This window comes from Leopardus geoffroyi, chromosome D4, assembly GCF_018350155.1.
Source record: "Leopardus geoffroyi isolate Oge1 chromosome D4, O.geoffroyi_Oge1_pat1.0, whole genome shotgun sequence".
NCBI classification, from domain to species: Eukaryota; Metazoa; Chordata; class Mammalia; order Carnivora; family Felidae; genus Leopardus; species Leopardus geoffroyi.
Genome location: NC_059342.1, coordinates 61,033,605 through 61,053,913, shown reverse-complemented (window position 1 = coordinate 61,053,913; position 20,309 = coordinate 61,033,605). Strand labels below are relative to the sequence as shown.

Below are 20,309 nucleotides of genomic sequence, written 5' to 3'. Positions count from 1 at the left end.
TAAATTCAAACAAAGCTATAAATTGCTAGGAAAAGCTGGATAAGGAGAAGACAGGAGGGCATTAGGAATGCACTGCATACTGGGAAGCAGAAACCTCCCAAGTACAGTTTTATGGGCAAGACAGAAAAACCCTGGCAACTGTGCATGATGGAAATTTAATGTACTGTGTTGATCCAGAGTATCTGAAAATTAGGCACTGAGGGCAAAGCTGTCACCTCATTAATGTAGAACAGCAAAAAGTGAGAGCTTCTTGGACACCTAAGACTGTGCTCGAATACTTCTTTTGCAGTTTTCTGGGTAAAATATTCAATTATAATGTAAAAAGACAGAAAACAGGGCCAAGGGCAATCCACATATTATGTTATTTGATAAGCCATGTCTGAAAAGACCTGCCTTGCTTTTGACAATGAGTACACTAGAAACACCTAACATCCAGCCTTTGAAAAAATATTGCAAAAATAATCAAAGTTGCATAATACCCAGAAAAAGCAGAGGAAGAGTCCATCTCTGAAAATGTTCTATTGTAGGATAAAGAAGAAAACTTCCAAAACATACTTGGCATCCTCAATCATATGCAGAAAAAACATGGTCTCCATGAATTAGCCTGAGATAAGATGTCGGGGTGTGATCATACAAAATTCTTGGAAAATGGAAACTCTCAGTAACAAAATAAAAATATATTAGAGACAGTAAAGCTTAAAAGTGAGGCTGTTGAAAAGCATATCAACAAACTTGTAGAACAAAGAAGCTGAATGGCTGAATTGTTTATGTACCACATTGTAGTCAAAGGTCTGCAGAGTCAAATAATAATGATGTGCCACCATATCCCGGAAAGATTAGCAAGGAAAGATTGTAGGAAAGCAATAAGATGCTCTTGTGAGATACAGAAGACAAGGACCAGGAGATTATATACTTATTGTATAAACTACATTTAGAGTATATGTAGATTTTTTTTTTCTGAGTTGAAAGACCTGAGTGTATAGATTGAAGGATTCCCTGTGTTTCAGATAAAATCAAGAGTGCCCACACCAAGATCAATCTTGGCAAATATTTTGAATTCTAGGAATAAAGAACAAACATTCTTCAGGGATCCAGGCAGAGGATACCAGATGGCTACAAAGGAACAAGAGTCAAACTAGCCCCAGATTTCTCATCTGTATCACTTTGTAGTTTCAAGGGGGAGAAGTGTAGCCCAAGAATTTTATACCCAGCTAAATTCTACCATGTGTGTGTCAAGGCAACTGAGGGTCATCCTCAGCAAGTTTTCAACTACTTGCCCTTCTTCATAATATTAAAAGATACTCCAGCAGGTTGAGACAAGAAGCAAGATTAACATATCCAGAATGGAGAAGAGTAGACATGTAGTCTAAATACCAAAGAGAACATGAGGAAACAAATAGCAAGCATACAAAAAAAGAGTAAGACTGCCAACAGGATGGTAAGTGCAAGGTCAAGAACTTATTACAGCAATAAGCATGTATGTTTTTAAACCCATGTGCTCTTTTCAAGAAATATACTTTCAAATAATCTTAACAGAATGCAAATAAAAGGAGGATCAGATCTGTGGCAGGCAAATGCAAGCAGAAATTAAGTAAGGGTTTCAATATTAATATTATGCATGATATGATATAAGTCAAAAAGTAATAAAGTGACAGCAAGGTTTGTTTTACCTTGACAAATATTTTAATTCTTAGTTCATGTAATGATGATTAAGTGCCTGTGTTTGGACTAGACAAGGATATACATTGCTGAAAAATAAAGATATAATTGTAATAAACTTTTATGCTGAGAACAACATAAAATCAAAGTATATAAAGCAAAAACTGTTGAAATACACAGGGAAATTGTCAGAGACGATAGAGAAAAATGTAGTAAGTCTTCTAATCTTTGACAGGTCGAGTAAACAGAAATACAAAGCATGTGATAATAAGATACTTTTGTTGATTATATCTGTTATGCATAAGAAGTCTGACAAAGACTTTTATAGCTTACAAATTGAGACTGCATTCTCTTTTCCAGCCACCATGGAACTTTTAGAAAAATTGATTGTAGAATAGGCCACAAAGAAAATCTCAATAAATTCCAAAAGCAGACACTAAATATGCCGGATTCTCAAAACAATGCAACAAAACTATAAATGAGAACAAAACTATAAAATCAATTTAAAAGTACTCTCCAAAATAAATCCTTGGTTAGGGATTAGCTCAGAGCCTCAATCATCACAGTCTGTTTAGAAATGAACTTGGTTGTGGGGTGCCTGGGTGGCTCAGTCAGTTAAGCCTCTGACTCTCGGTTTCAGCTCAAGTCATGATCTCATGGTTCATGAGATGGACCCCCGAGTTGGGTGGCACAGAGCCTGTTTGGGATTCTCTCTCTCTCTCTCTCTCTCCCTCTCTCTCTGCCCTTCCCCCCTCAAAATAAATAAATAAACTAAAAAAAAAAAAAAAAAGAAAGAAAGAAATGAAATGAAATTAACTTGGCTGTGAGAAATAAGGCAGGAGAGCCCAGAAAGGTTTGGCATTCCAGTTAGGGCCATAAGAGTGACTATGCCTGGAAGGAAGGCCTAGCCTAGCAAGTACATAGGATGCAAGGGGGAGAAAGAGGGCTGGTATTGGAGTCCTGTAGATCTGGATTGGAGTCCTGCTCCTACCTCTTCCTGGCTATGGTGAATATGTCAACATCTCCCCATTTTTTAGGTTTTAGCCTACTTATTCAACACTAGGGATGGTGAGCTATGTTCATGGTTCTCAACCCTCCCTGGGCATCATAATCACCTGTGAAGAATTTTAATAATATTGATGCCTAGGCTCTAGGTCCAGAGATTCTGATGCATCTGGTTTGCCATGGGACCAAGGCATCATATTTTTTTTTTTAAATCTCCCTAAGCGATTCCAATGTACAGCCAATAACACAATTCCAATAACACAATAAAAATATATTGAGAACCCCAGAGCTAGATGACTTCTCAGGTTCCTGCAATTCTCAAATTCAGCAGCGCTACTAGGCATGTGCAGACTTTGCCCATGGAAGAAAGTTTTAGGGGGCTAAAGCCAGAGGAACGGTGATGCAGAGCAATCCAATCAAAGTGTGCATTATCTCAAATGGGGCAGAAAATGCCAGTGCCAGTTAATATTTTGCACTCAACATGATTTAGACCGGGGGCATATATTGTACTCCAAGCCCATTGTAAACACAATGGGCCATTTATTCGCTGAACAGTAACCACTGTAATTACCTACAGGGCAAACATACGAGGTTGTTCAAGCAACAATTAATTGTGGACCTGGAATTGATGGGACAATAGTGATAAAGTATCAACCAGAGTGTGATTCAGAAATCACATCAGAAAACCAATATTTCCCAAATTGTGTTAGATAAGCATTTTGGGGGAGGCGATGGCACATATACCACCCCAGGTCCTGAAAGAGTTACTCCCGGATTTTTCTGATAGCTCCTTCTTACACTGGTGACTGTAGGAGGCTTGAAGTGTTGTTTTAATGTTGAGAGAAAAATCACAGACCCTGTGTTTGAGGAGACGATAGAGAACATCTATTTCTGGTGCTCACCCTGGGACCCAAATGTCACTAGCAGGCAGGGGTGCTGCCCTTGTTTGGGTTGTGGGATCCTCTCTGTGAATCTGATAGCAGCCATGGATCCTCTTTTCCGTGAGGAAAAACGTGCATGTCAGTAACGCACAAATGACCACACAAGCCTTTTCATAGAGTTTTTGGGGAGCTCACAGACGCCTTGGAACCCCTCTGTATTTTCATTAGGTTGTAGTCCAGCCCCCGTGTGCATACCTCCGGACACAGGGATCTCATTTCTTCCATTGCTGGGCAACTCTGAATGGAAGCCTTCCTCAGTGTGTCCAGTGGAGATCTTCCCCTCTGTATGTTCTCCCTATTTGTTCTTATTCTACCCAGAACTTTTTAAAACTGTCATTCTACACTTGACTTTTACCAGTCTTGGGATGATGTCCCTACACGTACCCTCTAGCTCTAGGGGACAGATGATGGGATATTTTATGTTCATCTCCAACAGATGGGATGTGTTGAGGTTGCTGGCTGGACGCAAGAGATGCAGGGGTCCTAGGTAGTGGCTGTCTACCCTCTGAGCCAGACCAGGAAAGGACAAAGTCTCCCCTGCACCACTCTGCAAAAGTCTGGCAGGGAGGGGAGAAGGAGTGCTTCCTCAGATAACAGGAGAGACAATAAAAGCACCTTCAGCTGGGGCCTGAGGGCACCGGATGTTATTTCTCTGGATGCTGAAATTGACTCTGGGATGGATTAGGTCTAGAGCTGCTGCGAGGATGGCAAGGGCTCAGGGAGAAAGCAGGTGGTGGCAGGTGAGCTTGCCTTGGTTATGCCTTCTCTGGGCAAAGGGTTTACATGAGACAAAAGAAAGAAGGAAGAAGAAGGAAGGGAGGGAGGCTGGTAGGAAGGAAGAGAGGAACAGAGGGAATGGGGGTGTGGTGTGGTGTGGTGAACGACAGACTAAAAGAAACCATGGAAGAATTATTTAATAGTCTCGGTGAGGGAAAGGCCTTTCTAAATATGACACAAAACCTGAGGACACTAAAGAGAAAAAATTGATAAATTCAACCACATTAAAAAAAAAAGTCTCTATGTCAGAAGACACTGTAAGAGACATAAAAAGAAAAAGTTCAAACTAGGGGGACATTAGCAACTTCTGTTGCAAAGGGCTAGTTTCATTAATGTAAAAGATCACTTATGCCAACTGATAAGAAAAAGACTAGAAATCAAATTGGAAAACAGGTAAAGGATGTGAATGGTTTCCAGAAACAAACTGCAAATTGCTCTTGAGCATAGGAAAAGGTACTCAACCTCGCCTCTAATAAGGTAAATGCAAATTAGACGAGCAAGAAGAAACCATGTTTCCACCTTCACACAGCAAAGATCAAAAAGTGTGATAAGTGCCTTCTGTGGGTGAAGCCAGGAGGAAAGGGAGAGCAGAGATCAGAGGAAATGCTATGGAGGAGGTGACATTTAAGCTGGGCCTTGGAGGACAGATAATTAAAATCCAATTTAGCAACTTACTGGCACTTAAAAGAAAGAGAAGGAATAATAAAGGGGAAGATAGACAGATTTGACTACTGAGTGTAAATTAAAACACACACACACACACATAATGAAAAGCAAACAAACCGGGATATTTGTAGCCACTGCAATAGTCTGAGTTTGGATGCTGTACATATAAAAAAAAGTCTTCATTAAATTCAGTAAGAAAAGCATTAGAATACCACTCAAAAATAAGCAAAGGATATGACAAAGTCACTCCTAAAATAGATCATACTATTGGTTAACGATCCCATGGAAATGGTCTCAACATTATGCATAACCCATGAATGCAATATGATTCATTTTTTTAGTGATAGATCATTATAAGATTATATAGAGGAATGTTTTATTTCTCTCCGTTGCGATGACTGTGGTGAACTAGGCCCTCTAATTATATCTGGCTAGTGGGTGTGTAAATTGATACAATGGGGGGGGGATAAGTATTAAATCTTTAAAAGCTCATATCTTTTATCTGGGAAATTTTATATCACAGACTCTATGCAATAGAAACAGCCTAAAATGTGGAGAAAAGATGCTCTGCACAAAGATGCTTGTAGACTAATATGACAATAATGACAAATTACGAACGGTCTAAATGCCCCCAAATTAGAGAGTATTCAGTAAATCATGATGTGTTCATATGCTGGAATATTATGCAGCCATTAAAATGTTTGCAAGGAGGTTTTGTTTTGTTTTTTAAACAGGATGGTTTCGATGCTTGTAGGATAATGTTAAGGAGTGGGGAGGAGTTCAATTGTGTATGTAGAATGATCTCAAGAACCTCTTTTTTAAAAAATCACTGTGCATGGAAAAAGGACCGGAAGGAGATAAAAATGACGGTAATGGTGGTTCGCTGATGAGGGATAAATTATTGGTGCATTTTTTTTCCTTCTTATTTTGCATTTTTGAAACCTTCTCTTCAATTATAATGTGTTACTTTCACAACAAAAGGGCTTAAAAAATGTCTTGCCCCATGTGTTTGTGCCCCACATGAGGCTTAGGGTCTGGGCTCTATGCCATTCGGAAAGATCCTGGGCTGGCTCACAGCCGTGAAACCCACCAGTAAAGGTGTTGGCTCTTTTGTGTTTTCCAGCTTTCCTTTGCTGCGACCACGCCTGTTCTAGCTGATAAGAAAAAATACCCTTATTTCTTTCGGACTGTCCCATCGGATAACGCGGTGAATCCAGCCATCCTGAAGCTGCTAAAGCATTACCAGTGGAAGCGAGTGGGCACGCTGACCCAAGACGTGCAGAGGTTCTCCGAGGTAGGTTTGCGGAGAGGGCGCGTTCTCACCTACCTGTTAGCTGTTGTCTTCTCCCGCCAAGGCGCAATATGGCTCAATCAGGGATGGGTGATATCACAGGGCTTGTAAGCACGCTTGCATTAGCAGGATCAGAGCTGTTTTACCACCGACAAAATAGAGCTGGTGGCTGAACCATTGGTGCACGGCAGAGGTGAAAACCTACATCGAGACAGCTCAGGAGCCCAACCTTCCCTTTTGTCGTGCCTTTGGGCTAAATCGTGTGATGCATTCCCTGACTGCTCTTGTAGGTTTGCTGTCCTTGTTACTGATGCCGGGTGACCATCTAAAATCATGCTGTGCCCCCAAGAGCGTTTCTACTGTAAGGGGAGTTTGGGGAGGGGCTGGCTTGGAAGGAAGGCTCCAGTGCCACCGTGGATTGGTGGGTTTGTTTGGGGTTTTACTTGGTTGTTTATTTTAATGGCTTACACACGCACATCATATGTGGTGTTTTAGGGTTTTGTTTTGTTTTGTTGCAAAAGAAAAAAAAAGTTGAATATATATAGTAAAATAAATAAATAAATAAAAGCGTTGCTTTGCCCAATCCCCGTAAATCCTACTTTCTCTCCCAAGGGAACTCCTGCTTTGAGTTTACTGTTCATCTGCCCAGAACTTTTTCAATATACTGTTTAGACCCAAATGACTCCATACTATATGTTTTGCTTTTTTCACTTTACTACGGATCTTAGAGAGCTTGATTGACCTCATTCCTATTAATGGGCCATGCTGTTCTGTCAGATGGATAGATGGTAATTTACTGAATGTGTGCAGCTTTCTGATACCACAGCCAGCACCTTCCCGCCCAGGTGGGCATCTCCGTAACAGATTTATAGCAGTGGAATTATTGGATCATTTAGAATATTGTGACAAACTGACCTCCAGGGAGGCTGTTCTGATTTCTAGTCCTGCCAGCAGCGTGTGAAAATGCCCATTTCCACGCTTCTTTACTAATGGCAGATATTAGCAAGTGTTTAAAAAGTTTTCCCTACTCAGATGTATGCAAAAGGATCTCTTGCCTTCTTTCCCATTCTCCCTGTAGCTCCTACTTTCCTCTTCTCTCCTGCATGTGCTCTGGACACCCGGAGGGTCCCAGCAAAACAAGCTATTCTATATGTGCTTAGCGGCCTGAGAGAAAAAAAAAACATGAACTGCACAGGGAGGAAGGGTGTGGGTCGGTGGACCTCTGCGGCAGGAGTCAGGGAGGAGTCACTCCTGGGTGTGTGTCCGGGAAGGTGGGTACAGAGCAGTGGGAATCACCAGACCTGTTTCCACGGCAGCTTTGTACTTTCTGAGGCTCTGCCCTACCTCTCCGGGGGGGGGGGGGGGGGGGGGAAGGAGAGCTCCCTCCACGCATTGGCTGTGTGACCTTGGAGAAGTCCCCTCACTTCTCTGAGCTGGGGTTTCCTCCCCTATAAACATGGGGACAGTAGCCTTCCCTGCAGGTTCTTGCCGACATCAGTCATAGATTCAAAAGAGCTTTGGAAACTGTGAAGTTCCCACACTGAGAGGGGTGTTTTCAGAGGTGCTTGAAAAGCAGAAGTGTTTGGCCCCACGGTCTGCGGTTATTCAAACAAGGCAGACTTTTCCCAGGCAAAGCTAGTCCTCGTCTTCCCACCTCGCTGTTTCTCAGTCCCTAGGGAGAGGCATAAAGGAAACTTGACCCCCTGCGGGAGTGACTCATTGCCAAAGGCTGCAAAAGCTTTGGCTGCAAGAACGCCTTTTATGCTTTTTATAAGGCAGTGACCAGTGCTCTAAAATGAGTGTCAAACAGGTTGATGGCAAGGGTGGAGATGCCCAGTCCTGTGACCCCATTGACACCAAACTCTGCAGCGATTTGGAGACATCTGCTTGTTCCCATTGGAGTCTTCAGCTGTCGCAGGTCTGGCTGTCACGGCGTGAGGGACCTTTAGGGACACCTCCCCCAACTCCTCGTTGTATAGAAATGAAAACCGAGACCCAGAAAGGGGAAGGGACAACATTCAGGTTTTCAGAGCACCTCAGAAGTCACAGAAGATTGTTCACAGAAAAGGCAGGACTGAATCCTGGGATCCTGACTCCCAGAGTCAGACTTCCCATTGCTCCTTTCCATCCATAGCTTCCTGTTGTCACGTGAGAACTGCTTATAACTCTGGAGGTTGGAAATACCCCAAAGCCTTGGTTTAAAGAAAAGAAATTCTTAGTCTCCACTCAGTTGAGTGCTTTATAGATTCCCAAACACTCTCACAGCAGCAGCCCGGTGAGAGACGGGGGTGGATGGTGGGGGGGCAGGGGTTATGTTCCCATTTTCCAAACGAGGAAACTGAGGCTTACAGAGGGCATTTAGCTTCTTCCTCCAGGGCACACGCTGATAAAGGGAATGCTGCCGCCCTGCCCCTCCAACTGTCAGCCATTGCTTTCCTTATTACACTGTCCCTGTCCTCGCTGGGGTCAAGTATTGACAGTTTGGGACCACATCTCCATCCCTACACAGCTGTGTTAGGGCCCTCAGCTGAGGTTTCAGGACATCTCAGTGGGAAACCTCTTTTCTGAGGACAGGATGTTGCTTGGTGGTATTGCTGGCAAGGACCCCTCTCAATTTAAATCTCTCAGGCCAGCTGACTCCTCTGTGTGCCCAAGGGTTTTGGCATCCCTCTCCCGATGTCTGGGCTGCATCGCCGGAGTGCAGGCATGGAGGCTCGCCAGGGGCTAACAGCTTTTCGTGAGTGCGAGGGAAGCTGGATTCCTTTTATGAAATTGGTCGATCAGCAGCGTCAAGCGGTTCTGTTCCCAAGCAGTGCACTAGACGGATGGTCAGACGAAAGCAGTCGTGAAGTTGGAGGAGGAGCAGAGGAGGGGGAAGCTTAATCCCAGAAGGGCTGAAAGGGGTGCAGGGTTGCAGGCCATCCCACCTAGGGACCAGCTGCTCCTGTGGGCCCCCGCTAGTACGTGGTGCCCAGAGGCGGCCCGGGACTGGGATCAGATGGGCAGGTCTCCAGACCCCGCTTTGCCAGGCAAGGGCTGTGGGGCCACAGGCTGTTCACTTCATCTCAGCGAGATCCAGTTCTCTTTGTGTAAAATGGGGATATGTATCCCAATCCCACAGGGACTCAGAGATGACAGAGTCAGGACAAGAATATCAAAGATCTCTGTGTAGTAAATGCTCATTAAATGGACATCCTCTACTCCGCTAATTCCTGGGACAAACTCTAGGAATGCATATCCATTCACTCAAAAAAATAATAAATGGCCTACTGTGTGCCAGGGTCTGTGACGTGCACAGACCCTGTGCTGTGGAGGGCCAGGGAGTGATGGACACGGCCTCAGGGTCAGTAGGGGTCAGGCCTCCTTCACTGGGTTCTCGACTCTGGCTGCTTATTGGAATCACCCGGGAATTGGTTTTTTTTTTAAGTTGGGTTCCTCTACCCCCTGCCACCACCACAACTTTTAACGGCTTTAATGGGATATAATTTACATACCGTAAAGTTTATCCATTGTTAGTGTATAGTCCAATCATTTGTAGCAAATTTCTGTGGTTATGCAGCCCTTACCACAATTCAGTGTTAGAACACACCGATCACCTCACAAGTTTCCTTTGTGCCCGTTTGTAGTCGGGCCCACCCCCAGTCCCAGGGTCATTTGCTTGCTCGATAGTTTTGCCTGTTCTGGAAATTTCCTATAAGTAGAATTATATAACGTGCACTTTTTTTGTGTCTCGCTTCTTGTATCTAGCCTAATGTTTTTAAGGTTCATCCACGTAGCATGTTACCAGTGGTTTGTTTCTTCATATAGCTGAGTAGTATTCCCCTGTGTGGCTAGGGCACATTTCAGAATCCTCTGGGGAGCTTTTAAAATCCAGATAACCCTCGTGTTAGAATCTGTTCAATCTCCCGGTGATTTCAATGTGCTGTCCACGTTAATATGCGTTTCCCAGTTGTCTCCCTCAGGAAGCCAGGGTGGGAAACGGCGCCCTCTTGTGGTGGGGGCCATTGCTCTCAGAGTGGCCTTGGTCTTCCGGTGGCATGTCAGGCCTCCACTGGGCGGGTGACTGGGTGACTGCGAAGCAGGGTGGAGAAGGTGGAGGGTGGGGCTCTGCCAGGTGGAAGACAAAGGTGGGGGCGGGTGATGAAGATTGAGGGTGCTGCTGAGTGGGTGCTCCACGGGGCTGGGGATGGAGAGGGATGAGCAGACAGATGGCCCGTGGGCTTGGAGGAAGTGGAGCTCTGGAAGTCTCTGGGAAGCTTGGCAGTGTGGGGTGAGGGAGCCAGAAGGATGGGAGGGGCGGTCAGAACTGGAAGAAGGACGGAGGGGCCAGGCCCTGGCTCTGTGTGAACAGCTGAAGTGGAGTGGAGGTGGATGTCACTGGAATTGGGGGCAAGGAGTGGGGAGACCAGAGTGCTGAGTGACATCCACGTGGGCATGGCAGGAACAGGATGGAGGCAGGGCTTAGGGAGGAGTCGGAGGCAGTGAGCAGGGCTGCCTGGGGAACCAGCAGACCGCAGCAGGTATATCTGGGCCTCCCCTGCTTCCAAGTTCCAGGTCCTGTGGTCTACCAATTTAGGTTCCCAATTCTGTGACCCAACTAGCCAGCTGAGCAGCCTCAGTTTCCCCTTCTGTAAGATAAGGCAGTGGGGCCAGTTGACTTCTACGATCTCTCCTAACTCAAAGAATTTGTGATGAGGGCCTAGGGAGATCTGGTCTTTGACCCTGATCCTGCCACACTGGGGGTGTGGCCATGAGAATTACTTCACCGCTTTGTGCCTCAATTTCTTCGCCTTGAAAATGGCGATGGTAACAACAGTACCTAAGTCTTAGGGATGGTGAGGATTAACTGTGTTTAGAAACTTAAGGTGCTAATTGAAGTGCCTGGCTCATAAGAAGCACCATGCAAGAGGTGGCTGTTATTTTTATTATCATCTCGAATCTGGCTCCTTAGCCTGTGACTGCCCCCACGCAGGAGCCCAGCTGTGTGGCTGCATGGCTCCCCTTCCTCCCTGCCCTCCAAGCAGGCTCTGAGGCTCCCAGCTCAGTTGCTGGTCATCAAGTGATCTCAGGACTTCTGGGGCTGACCTTTCCATCCCAGAGACCTCCCCCAAGTGGTGGGATCCTTGAGGCCCTTGATCTGTCCAGCGCCGAAAGGGCACCATCTGTAGAGTTCCTCCTGAAAGCAACAGCCCTTTCAGCCCTCCACAGCCCCGCCTGGCCCCTTGAGGCCTTTCCGGCTTGCTGAGTTACCATCTGCCCCACTAGAGGGGTCTCTGGTCACTTCCTCTAAAGTTACTGCTTTTTATAACAGAGCAGTGGATGACAGGGGCCTCCTGCTTGCATCTAATCCGGGAGCCAGCCTTGTTAGAGTCATCAGCCCCTCTCGGCTGCCCTAAGCAGGAATGAACTTGACATGCTGGAGAGACCCTTCATGGTTCCCCGAGGCTTCCTCTCAACTCCAGTTTGTTCCCCCTTTGGTGCAGCCATACCTCTACATTCCACGTTCTCTCTGCAGGAACGTCCTCCCCCACACCTGGCCATCCTTCCTCCCCAGGCTGGATGATGTGCGTGTGCTGCCTCTGTGCTCCCCGCACCTCCCCCCACCCCAGGCTTCTCTCTGCCCCAGCTCCTTGCACAATGCAGTGTGGTATGCCATCTGCTTCTTCACCCATCACCCACCGCCACTGGCGGGGGAGCCTCTGTGGACAAGAGCCACCCCGACCTTTCTGTCCCTTCACCCTGCATGCCGCCTGACACATGTCTTCAGCAAGGATTTCAGTAAATGTCTCTCTAACCATCGGGCCAGATTCTTGGGGGCAAATGCAGTCATTTCCCCTCTGTTGCCCTCAGTCTGCCTGCACCTAGGATGGTGAGGTGGGGAGGGAGGGGTGCAGAGAGATCCCTGCTCCTAGCCTGAGTCACCGGGGCCAGAGAGAAGAAGGGAGGGGCTGCACGGGCAGCAAGTTACAGTCCCACAGACCTCAGCCAGGCCATTCTGTCGTTTCTCACCTGGGTCTTGTTTTTGGATGGGACGTTGTTTCTTGGCGGAGATTCTTCTAGAGATCTCACTGGGAAGTTCTGGGCCAGCCGCTGGAAACAGCAGTGGCCAGGATCTGCATCATGCTTCTGGGTGACAACGATGTCGGGCACTGGAAATGTATACGTTGTAGTTCGTGTCTGACTTCTTTTTGTCGGCTGTGTCATCCTGGGATGTTCATTCTGAGTGGGCAACAGTCAGGTAATCCCAATGGTTCTCGAAGTACAGTCCTGGACCAGAGGCATTAGCGTCATTGTCACCTGGGAACTTGTTAGAAAAACAAATTTGAGGGCTCCACCCGGTCACCCTGAAACAGACCCTTCGGGGTGGCGCCCAGTATGCTGGGGTTTTCGAACCCCTATGCTGGAGGAAAGGGCAGCCTTCAGCTGAGGTCACTGTGCTCCGAGGTCTACTTTATCTGAGAAAAGGGACAGGCCTGCTGCAAGAACCGAGGCACCTCTCGTCTCTGTCCTTGGCTTCCCTCCAGGCTGCAGGATCACCTGGGCAGCCCACACATCCTCAGATCTTCCATCTTTAGGAGGCAGGAGGGGACTCCTGACAGACCAGATTCTTATCCGAGTGGTCCTAGTGCCCCAGCCTGTGCCCAACTTTCATCTGAAAACTTGCCAATGCTTTTAGGCGATGACTGTCCGCCCCTAGGCAAGAAACGTCCTCTCCTTCTCTGGGCTCTTACCTTCAGCGCTGGGAGAGACCTGGCCTGTGGGCCAGCCAGCAGGGACTGCTCCCTATCCGTCCTGCCCACACCAAAACAGCTGTTCGTAGCAGCCTCTTTGGCATTTGAGGGGACGGGGGGGGGGGGGGGGGTCCATTATTTCCCAGGGTGTATGTATATGTGATAGGATTTTTGTACAGTTTTAACAGTTGTGTGTTTTTGCTATTATATACCAGGGAGGAAAAGATAGCTAGCTCATCAAAACCGCACTTCAGTGAGGTTATTGTTGGGAATGGAAACCTCATTTAAAAAGTGAGGCTGTTCAAAGGAAAAAAACGAAGCCAGTAAGCACAGAGGTGGTGCACTTAGGTGGTGAAATTGCCTCTAAAGGGGTACAGGAGGGACTGAGGTTTGGGAAACACCGGGATGGATGAAGCCCATTCGGCTGCCTGTTCATTTAACACACGGCAGTGGGTGAGGAGTGGAGGGTAGTACTGGAAGTAATAGGCTTTTCTTTGAAGCCCTGGGCCGTGCAGATATTCAGTGGCAGAAATTCAAAGTCAAGGTCAAGGACTGGACCTGAAAACCTCCAGCCTTCTGAGGCTGAAACTCCATGGAGCAGACTCTAGGGTTCAAACGACACTTGTTCCTTCATGCGCATGGCCCCAGAGGAAAGTGCAACCCACTAGCAGGTGCTCTGCCGTGCCCATCCCCCCACAGTGGGAAGACCCCCGTGTGGGTGAGAACCATCCACAGTCAAGTGTGTGGTTTCCAGTGCTCCCGCCACGCTGGTGGCAGTGTTCTGTGGTGGTGTGCACACACCTGGGAGGCCATTCAGGGGTCTTGCCCAGTGGTGGATGTGGTGACTACGACTTCTGAAGAAAAGGCAGACCTCCAGCCTGGATGCCCTTGGTCTGGCTCAGAGGCTCTGCCCTCGGGAGAAACTTTCCCCGCTCCGCTTCAGAACAGGAAGGGGATGGCTGCCCCATCCGTGGTGTGAGAGGAAGACCCCGGGGCCCGCAGGATGCTTCCTCCCTAGCATTCCACGCCAGGTCCCCAGAGCTGAGCATCCTTCCAACACACACAGCCCTACTCTGAAAGGAAAGGAGTTGCCCGGACCCTGCTTAGAGAGGGCAGGAAGCTTGGCTGTGGGAATGTGGTGCCAACCACCAGGGCTCATCCAGAGCCTGGGTGAGTGCCAGCCTTTCAGCTCACCAGGGCTGTGATATCAGATAAATACACCTTCCACCCAGGGCCACATGGATCCCGGAGCACAGGGGTGAGGATCCAGAAGGAGATCCTGGAGATGTCTGGGGGGAGGGTTCCTGCCATCCACGCCAGCCTCAGAGCCCTCACCAACAACACTTCTAGGGCATCCCCCACAGCCCCTGGGCTCTGGTTCCCAGAGCATGACTCTAGCCCCATGAAGCAGAACCTTTGGTGTGGGAAAATGTAAGTATAACATCATCTATTGCCTTTTAGGGGGTGTGAGGGTACTGTGTGCAGGTGATGACATTCAGTCACCCAGCATGAGGCTACCTCTGTTTTGTAGAGTAGACTCAAGAAGGATTAAGTCCCTTTGCCAAGGTCTCACAGCCACGAGGTGGCAGGTGTAGGTGTAAACCCAGGTTCGTGCCCACCCTTGTGGAGAGGAGACCACCAGCCAGGGCCAGTATCCCCACCCCAAACCCCTACCACAGAAGCAAAGAGCTGGATATATAGACCAATCAATTCATGATACAAGGGGAGCTCCTTAAGGTCCCCTGCAATTTTCATCATAAGATTCCACATTTAATTTTCATTATTTTCCCAGATTCTGAATGTCAGAGCCCAGCTCTATCTTTCTACGCTGGCTCCTACTGAAGTATCCCTTGATGCTTTGTTTCAGCTGGGTCTCTTGGTTGACAGGGCAGTGCATCTCATAGTGTGCAGGTTTCTAAAGCTATTCTGGTATATTCTGGCTGAGGTTTTTTTTCCCCCAAGACCCAGCTGCCAGGGTTGGATAGTGCCAGGACAGTAGGAGCAAAGGAGTGGAGTTGGAAGGTGTGTGGAACCTTCAGGAAAAGGCGAATAGTCAGTGTGTAACGTGAGAAGCGAAGAATGAGCTGAGAGGAAGGAAGAATGGTGAAGGCCCTGCCCTGCATGACTCTGTGTTTGGGCTTGAACAGCAGCAGTAGGGAGCCATGGAAGGCTTTTAAGCGGGGAGTGAGAGATGGTAGCAATCTGGGAAACCAGCCAGGAGGTTACTGCAGTGACTCAAAAGAAAACTAATAAGATTGTAGTTATTTTCTCACATAAAAATGTCAAGTTCTCTTTGCTTTCATTTTTTTTGCTTCTTTATTTAAACATACTAATACATTGCTTTCTAACCCTAATATTAATATGTACTCAATGCCGAAACCTTGGAAAACATAGAAGAGCAAAAAGGAAAATTAAAAATCAGCCATAAGCTAGCCACTGAAAGGTCATCGTTAACATCAATAGCATATGTCTTCATAGTTTTTTCAATGTGTATGAGTGAGTATGTATAAACAAATACATGTTTTTACTATAGAAACAGCTTCTTTAATTTAGCAATCTAGGGGCAGCAATCCAGGGGAATTTAGCAATTCCAGGCCAGCGGGTACTGTTCCCACTGTGACTCATAATAGCCTGTCCACTGAGCCTGGTGACACCATGAAGCTACCCCACCTTTGCCACAACCCTCTCTGGTGTGTTTTGGGCAGTTTCCCTCCAGTCCTATTCATCCCGTGGCCTGTTCCCTTTCTTCCTATATTCCAAGAGTTCTGCAAATATTCTGTCCATTGACGGGATTCTTCACTGCTTTCCAGAGCTGTTACAGATATTTTTCTTAAAAAAAATCTTTGTCATTTGGGGCTCCTGGGTGGCTCATTCGGTTAAGCATCGGACTTTGGTTCAGGTCACGATCTTGCTGTTCCCGAGTTTGAGCCCCACGTCGGGCTCTGTGCTGGCATCTCAGAGCCTGGAGCCTGCTTTGGATGCTGTGTCTCCCTCTGTCTCTGCCCCTCCCCTGCTCTCTCTCTCTCTCGCTCGCTCTCTCAAAAATAAATAAACATTTAAAAAATTTTTTAAAAATCTTTGCCGTTTTGAGGAATTTGAGATGGGACAGGAAGTAGATGTATATTCTCTGTTGCTGTTTTTTGGAAATAGCTATTGAAAAAAATTCTACTCTATGGCTATGCTGCAATCACTCAAGACAAGCTCCCACTATTGAACATGGAGATGGTTGCCAATCTTTCCTGATTACAAACAACAATGCAGGAAACTCATACTTGTATTTTTGTGTGAACATCTCTGATTAGTTTCTGAGGATAAATTCCTAGAAATAGTGTGAGCACATTTTGGAACCTTTTGTACATGTTGCCAAATTGTCCTCCAGAAAGATCATACCAATTTAGAGTTGCATAGCAGGATATGACAGCACTCATTGCCAACGTTATATATTATTCTTTTTTGATCCTTGGCAATTGCTGTTTTAATTTGCATTTCTTTGATTACTTCTAAGGTTGAATTTCTTTTTTACTAGGAATCTGTCTCATTTCTGTTTCTCCTTTTGTAAATTGGCTGTTCATGTTATTGGCACATTTTCCTATTGGAGTGTTCTTATTCTTACTGATTTGTAAGAGCTTTTCATAAGTGAAGCGTGTCCGCCCTTCATCACATTGGTTGCAGATACCTCCCTGTGTTTCATGTGACATTCAACTTTGTTTTTTATGTTATTTGATGCTATTAAAAAATTTACTATTTTATATAGTCAAATTTATCAAGACCATTTTTTTTCATTTTTCATTTTGTATTTGGCATGCCCTTCTTATCCCCCAATTTCTATAAACATTCACCTACATTTTCTTTTTCTTCTAGTACTTTTATTACTTCATTTTTCAATGTATCTGAAATTTTAGCATATAGCCTGGAATATCAAACCTTTATTTCTCCTGCCCCCATAGTCAGTCAATAATTCTTCCAGCATTTCATTAATATATTTTCCCCAACTCATTTAAAATGCCTGTGCTAAATTGTATCTTCAGAAAATAATGTACTACATGTTTTTTATACTTTAGATCAGTTCTATAAAAATATAACGCAAGCCGATTTTAAATTTTCTACATAGCCATATTTTAAAAAGTAAAAAGATACAGGTAAAATTAATTTTAATACTATATTTTATTGAATGCAGTGTATCCAAAACATTATCATTTCAACATGTGACACTAGCCATGTCGAATTCTCAGTAATCACACATGGCTAGTGGCCACCATATTGGATGCTGTAGCTTAAGACTGTTCTTGGGTTTTCATTTCATTCTGTTCCATTAATCTATCTATTCTGGAATTGGCATCTCTGTGTTTTAAATATTATTCATGTATAATACAACTTCATGTGCAATCCTTCCTTCTTTTTTCACAATGTCTTTATATTCACCGATTTAATTTTTAGAAGGTTCTAAAAATGCAATAGGTGTTTTTATTTTAATTTTAGTAACTCCAGAATTAAATTGGGAGACATTTGACATCTTTATAATGCTGAATCTATCCATTCAGGAACATAGAACATCACTCCATTCAAAGTTTTTAATTAGGTCCTCAATGAACTTTTGTCATTTTCTTCCTGTACGTCCCTTTCATTTCATGCTAGGCTTATTTTCAAGTATTCCACATTTATTACTGCCTTAGGGAAATGGGATCTATTTTCCTTGATGTTAAGTTGTTATTTATCACTGGAATAGAGGAAAGATGTCGATCAGTGTATGTACATATTGTGACTGGCCATACTGAATTCTTATTACTTCTGGTAGTTTTTTCTCACTTAATTCCCTTGGGTCTTCTGGATGGGCAACAATACCATCTTGAGGAAGAATCAATTTGCTTTCTGTTTTCCAGTGTTACAGCATCTTTATCTTCATGGTTTTTCATTGAGGTGGCACTAGATGGTGGTTAGAACAGAATGACTGCCCGGGTTCTGATTCTAGCTCAGCTACTTTCCACCTCTGTGACCTTGGGCAAATTATTTAACTTTTCCTTGTCCCCCATAATGAAGACATACTCATAGTACCTCGGCTTTTGTGACTGTTAAAATAATGAATACATATAAGGTACTTAGGACTTAGAGCAGTGACCAAAAAGGTACCTGATATATATTAGCTATTATTATTGTTATTATTATTGCCTTATTCACATAACATCCTAGAGTTATATTTAAAAATAGTGATAATAGTGGATATTCTTGTCTTATTCTTGGCTTTAATGAGAATGCTATTTGTAAGGTATGAGGTCTGTTAGAAGAACAGATATTCCTCATCATGTTAAGGGACCTTTTAGTTTTATTTATTCAGTGTTTGAACCAGATATGCATGCTTAAGAAATCAGATATCTTTTTAGAATCTATATCAATAGCTATGCCTGTTTTTCTTTGTTTTATTAGTGTGACAAATTATAGTCATCAATTTCCTTTGTTCATTCTATAATGCATTCATTCAACATATGTTTGTGGAGTGCCTGGCATGTGTTGGGCACTGTTCTAGGCACTGTGACACATTGGTAAATGAAACAAAGTCCCTGCCCTCTAGGAACTTGTATTCTAGTATGGGGAAACAGATGATGAAAACAATGAGAAAATAAATGTATAATATGTCAGGTAATAATAAGTGCTAGTGAGAAAAGTGAAGTAGGGTAAGGGGAATAGGATATGCCACGTGGGGTGGGGTGAGGTCAAGGAGAGCTTCAACCATATGGTGACTTTTTGAACAAACACCTGAAGGCAGTGAGAGGCAAGTCATAGGATATCTGTGAGAAGAGGGTTCCAGATAGAGACAATAGCATGTGCAAAGGTCCTGATGCTGGTGGTACTGGAGCCACATCACAGAGACCATTATGACTAGAACAGAGTGGGTGAGAGGGGAGTAGAGCTCTTTGGGGCCGGGGGGGATTTCCAGCCCCGACAAGACGTTTGTGAGGATTTTGGCTTATAGTTTGAGTCAGTTGAGAATCTACTGGGTATTTTTTTGTTGTTGTTGTTTTTCTAAATGTTTATTTATCTATTTAGAGAGAGAGAAAAAGAGTACAAGTGGGGAAGGGGCAGAGAGAGAGAGGGAGGGAGAGAATCCCAAGCAGGCTCCACACTGTCAGCATGGAGCCCAACGTGGGGCTCGATCCCACCAACTGTGAGATCATGACCTGAGCCCAAACCCAGAATCCAACGCTCAACTGACTGGGCGTTTTTTATTATTGAGAAAAATTTCATATAATATGAAATCTACCATTTTCACCATTTTAATGTCTACAATTCAATGGTTTTTGATATGTACACAGTGATGTGAGCCATAACTACTCTCTAATTCCAGGGCATATTTATCACCGCCAAAACAAATCTCATGTCCATTAACAGTCACTCACTTCCCCACCCCGGCCCAGCCTGACAACCGCAAATCTACTTTTTGTATCTGTGGATTGGCCTATGGTAGACATTTCATATAAATGGGATCACAGGGGTGGGAGATAGGGGAAGTGGGTGAAAGGTACACACTTACAGTTATAAGGTAAATGTATTCTTGGGGTCTAATGTACAACATGGTGACTATAGTTAATAATACTGTACTGTGTAGTTGAAAGTTGCTAAAGAGAGTAGGTCTTTGAAGTTCTCATCACAAGGAAAAAATGACTACTATGTGAGGCAAACTTGTGGTGGTGATCATTTTGCAATATGCATATGTCAGATCATATGTTGTACAGGTTAAACTTATACATTGTCAATTGTATAAGTCAATAAGCCAATTGTATATCAATAAAACTAGAAAAAAGAAATTATAAAATATGTGGCATTTTGTGTCTGACTTATTTGCACGTCGTCTTTGGAGGGATGCCTATTAAATCTTTTGTCCAGTTTTCAATTGTGTTGTTTGTCTTTTTGCTGTTGAGTTAGGAGTTCTTTATATATTCTGGATACTAAACCCCTGTCAGATATGATTTGCAAATATTTTCTCTTATTTTGTGGGTTGTCTTTGCACTTTCTTAATGGGTTCTTTGCACAAAAGTTTTCAATTTTGGTGAAGTCCAATTTATTGGGGAGTTTTTTTCTTTTGTTTCTTGTGTTTTGGTGCTGTATTCAAGAAACCATTGTCTACTCCAACATCATGAAGATTTAAACCTCTGTTGCCTTCTTAAATTTTTTTTGATGTTTATTATTTATTTTTGAGAGAGAGAGACAGAGTGCGAGTAGGGGAGGGGCAGAGAGAGAGGGAAA

General features: G+C 44.6%; 1 protein-coding gene across 1 annotated transcript in view; it reads left to right on the top strand.

Moving 5' to 3' along the window:
• The window catches only part of GABBR2 (gamma-aminobutyric acid type B receptor subunit 2), a 352,176-nt gene that overhangs the window by 136,703 nt on the left and 195,164 nt on the right, over positions 1–20,309 (top strand). The window contains exon 3 of the mRNA XM_045470233.1: positions 6,172–6,342. Within this exon, the coding sequence (XP_045326189.1) occupies positions 6,172–6,342 (171 nt within the window). The remainder of the gene's footprint in view (positions 1–6,171; positions 6,343–20,309) is intronic.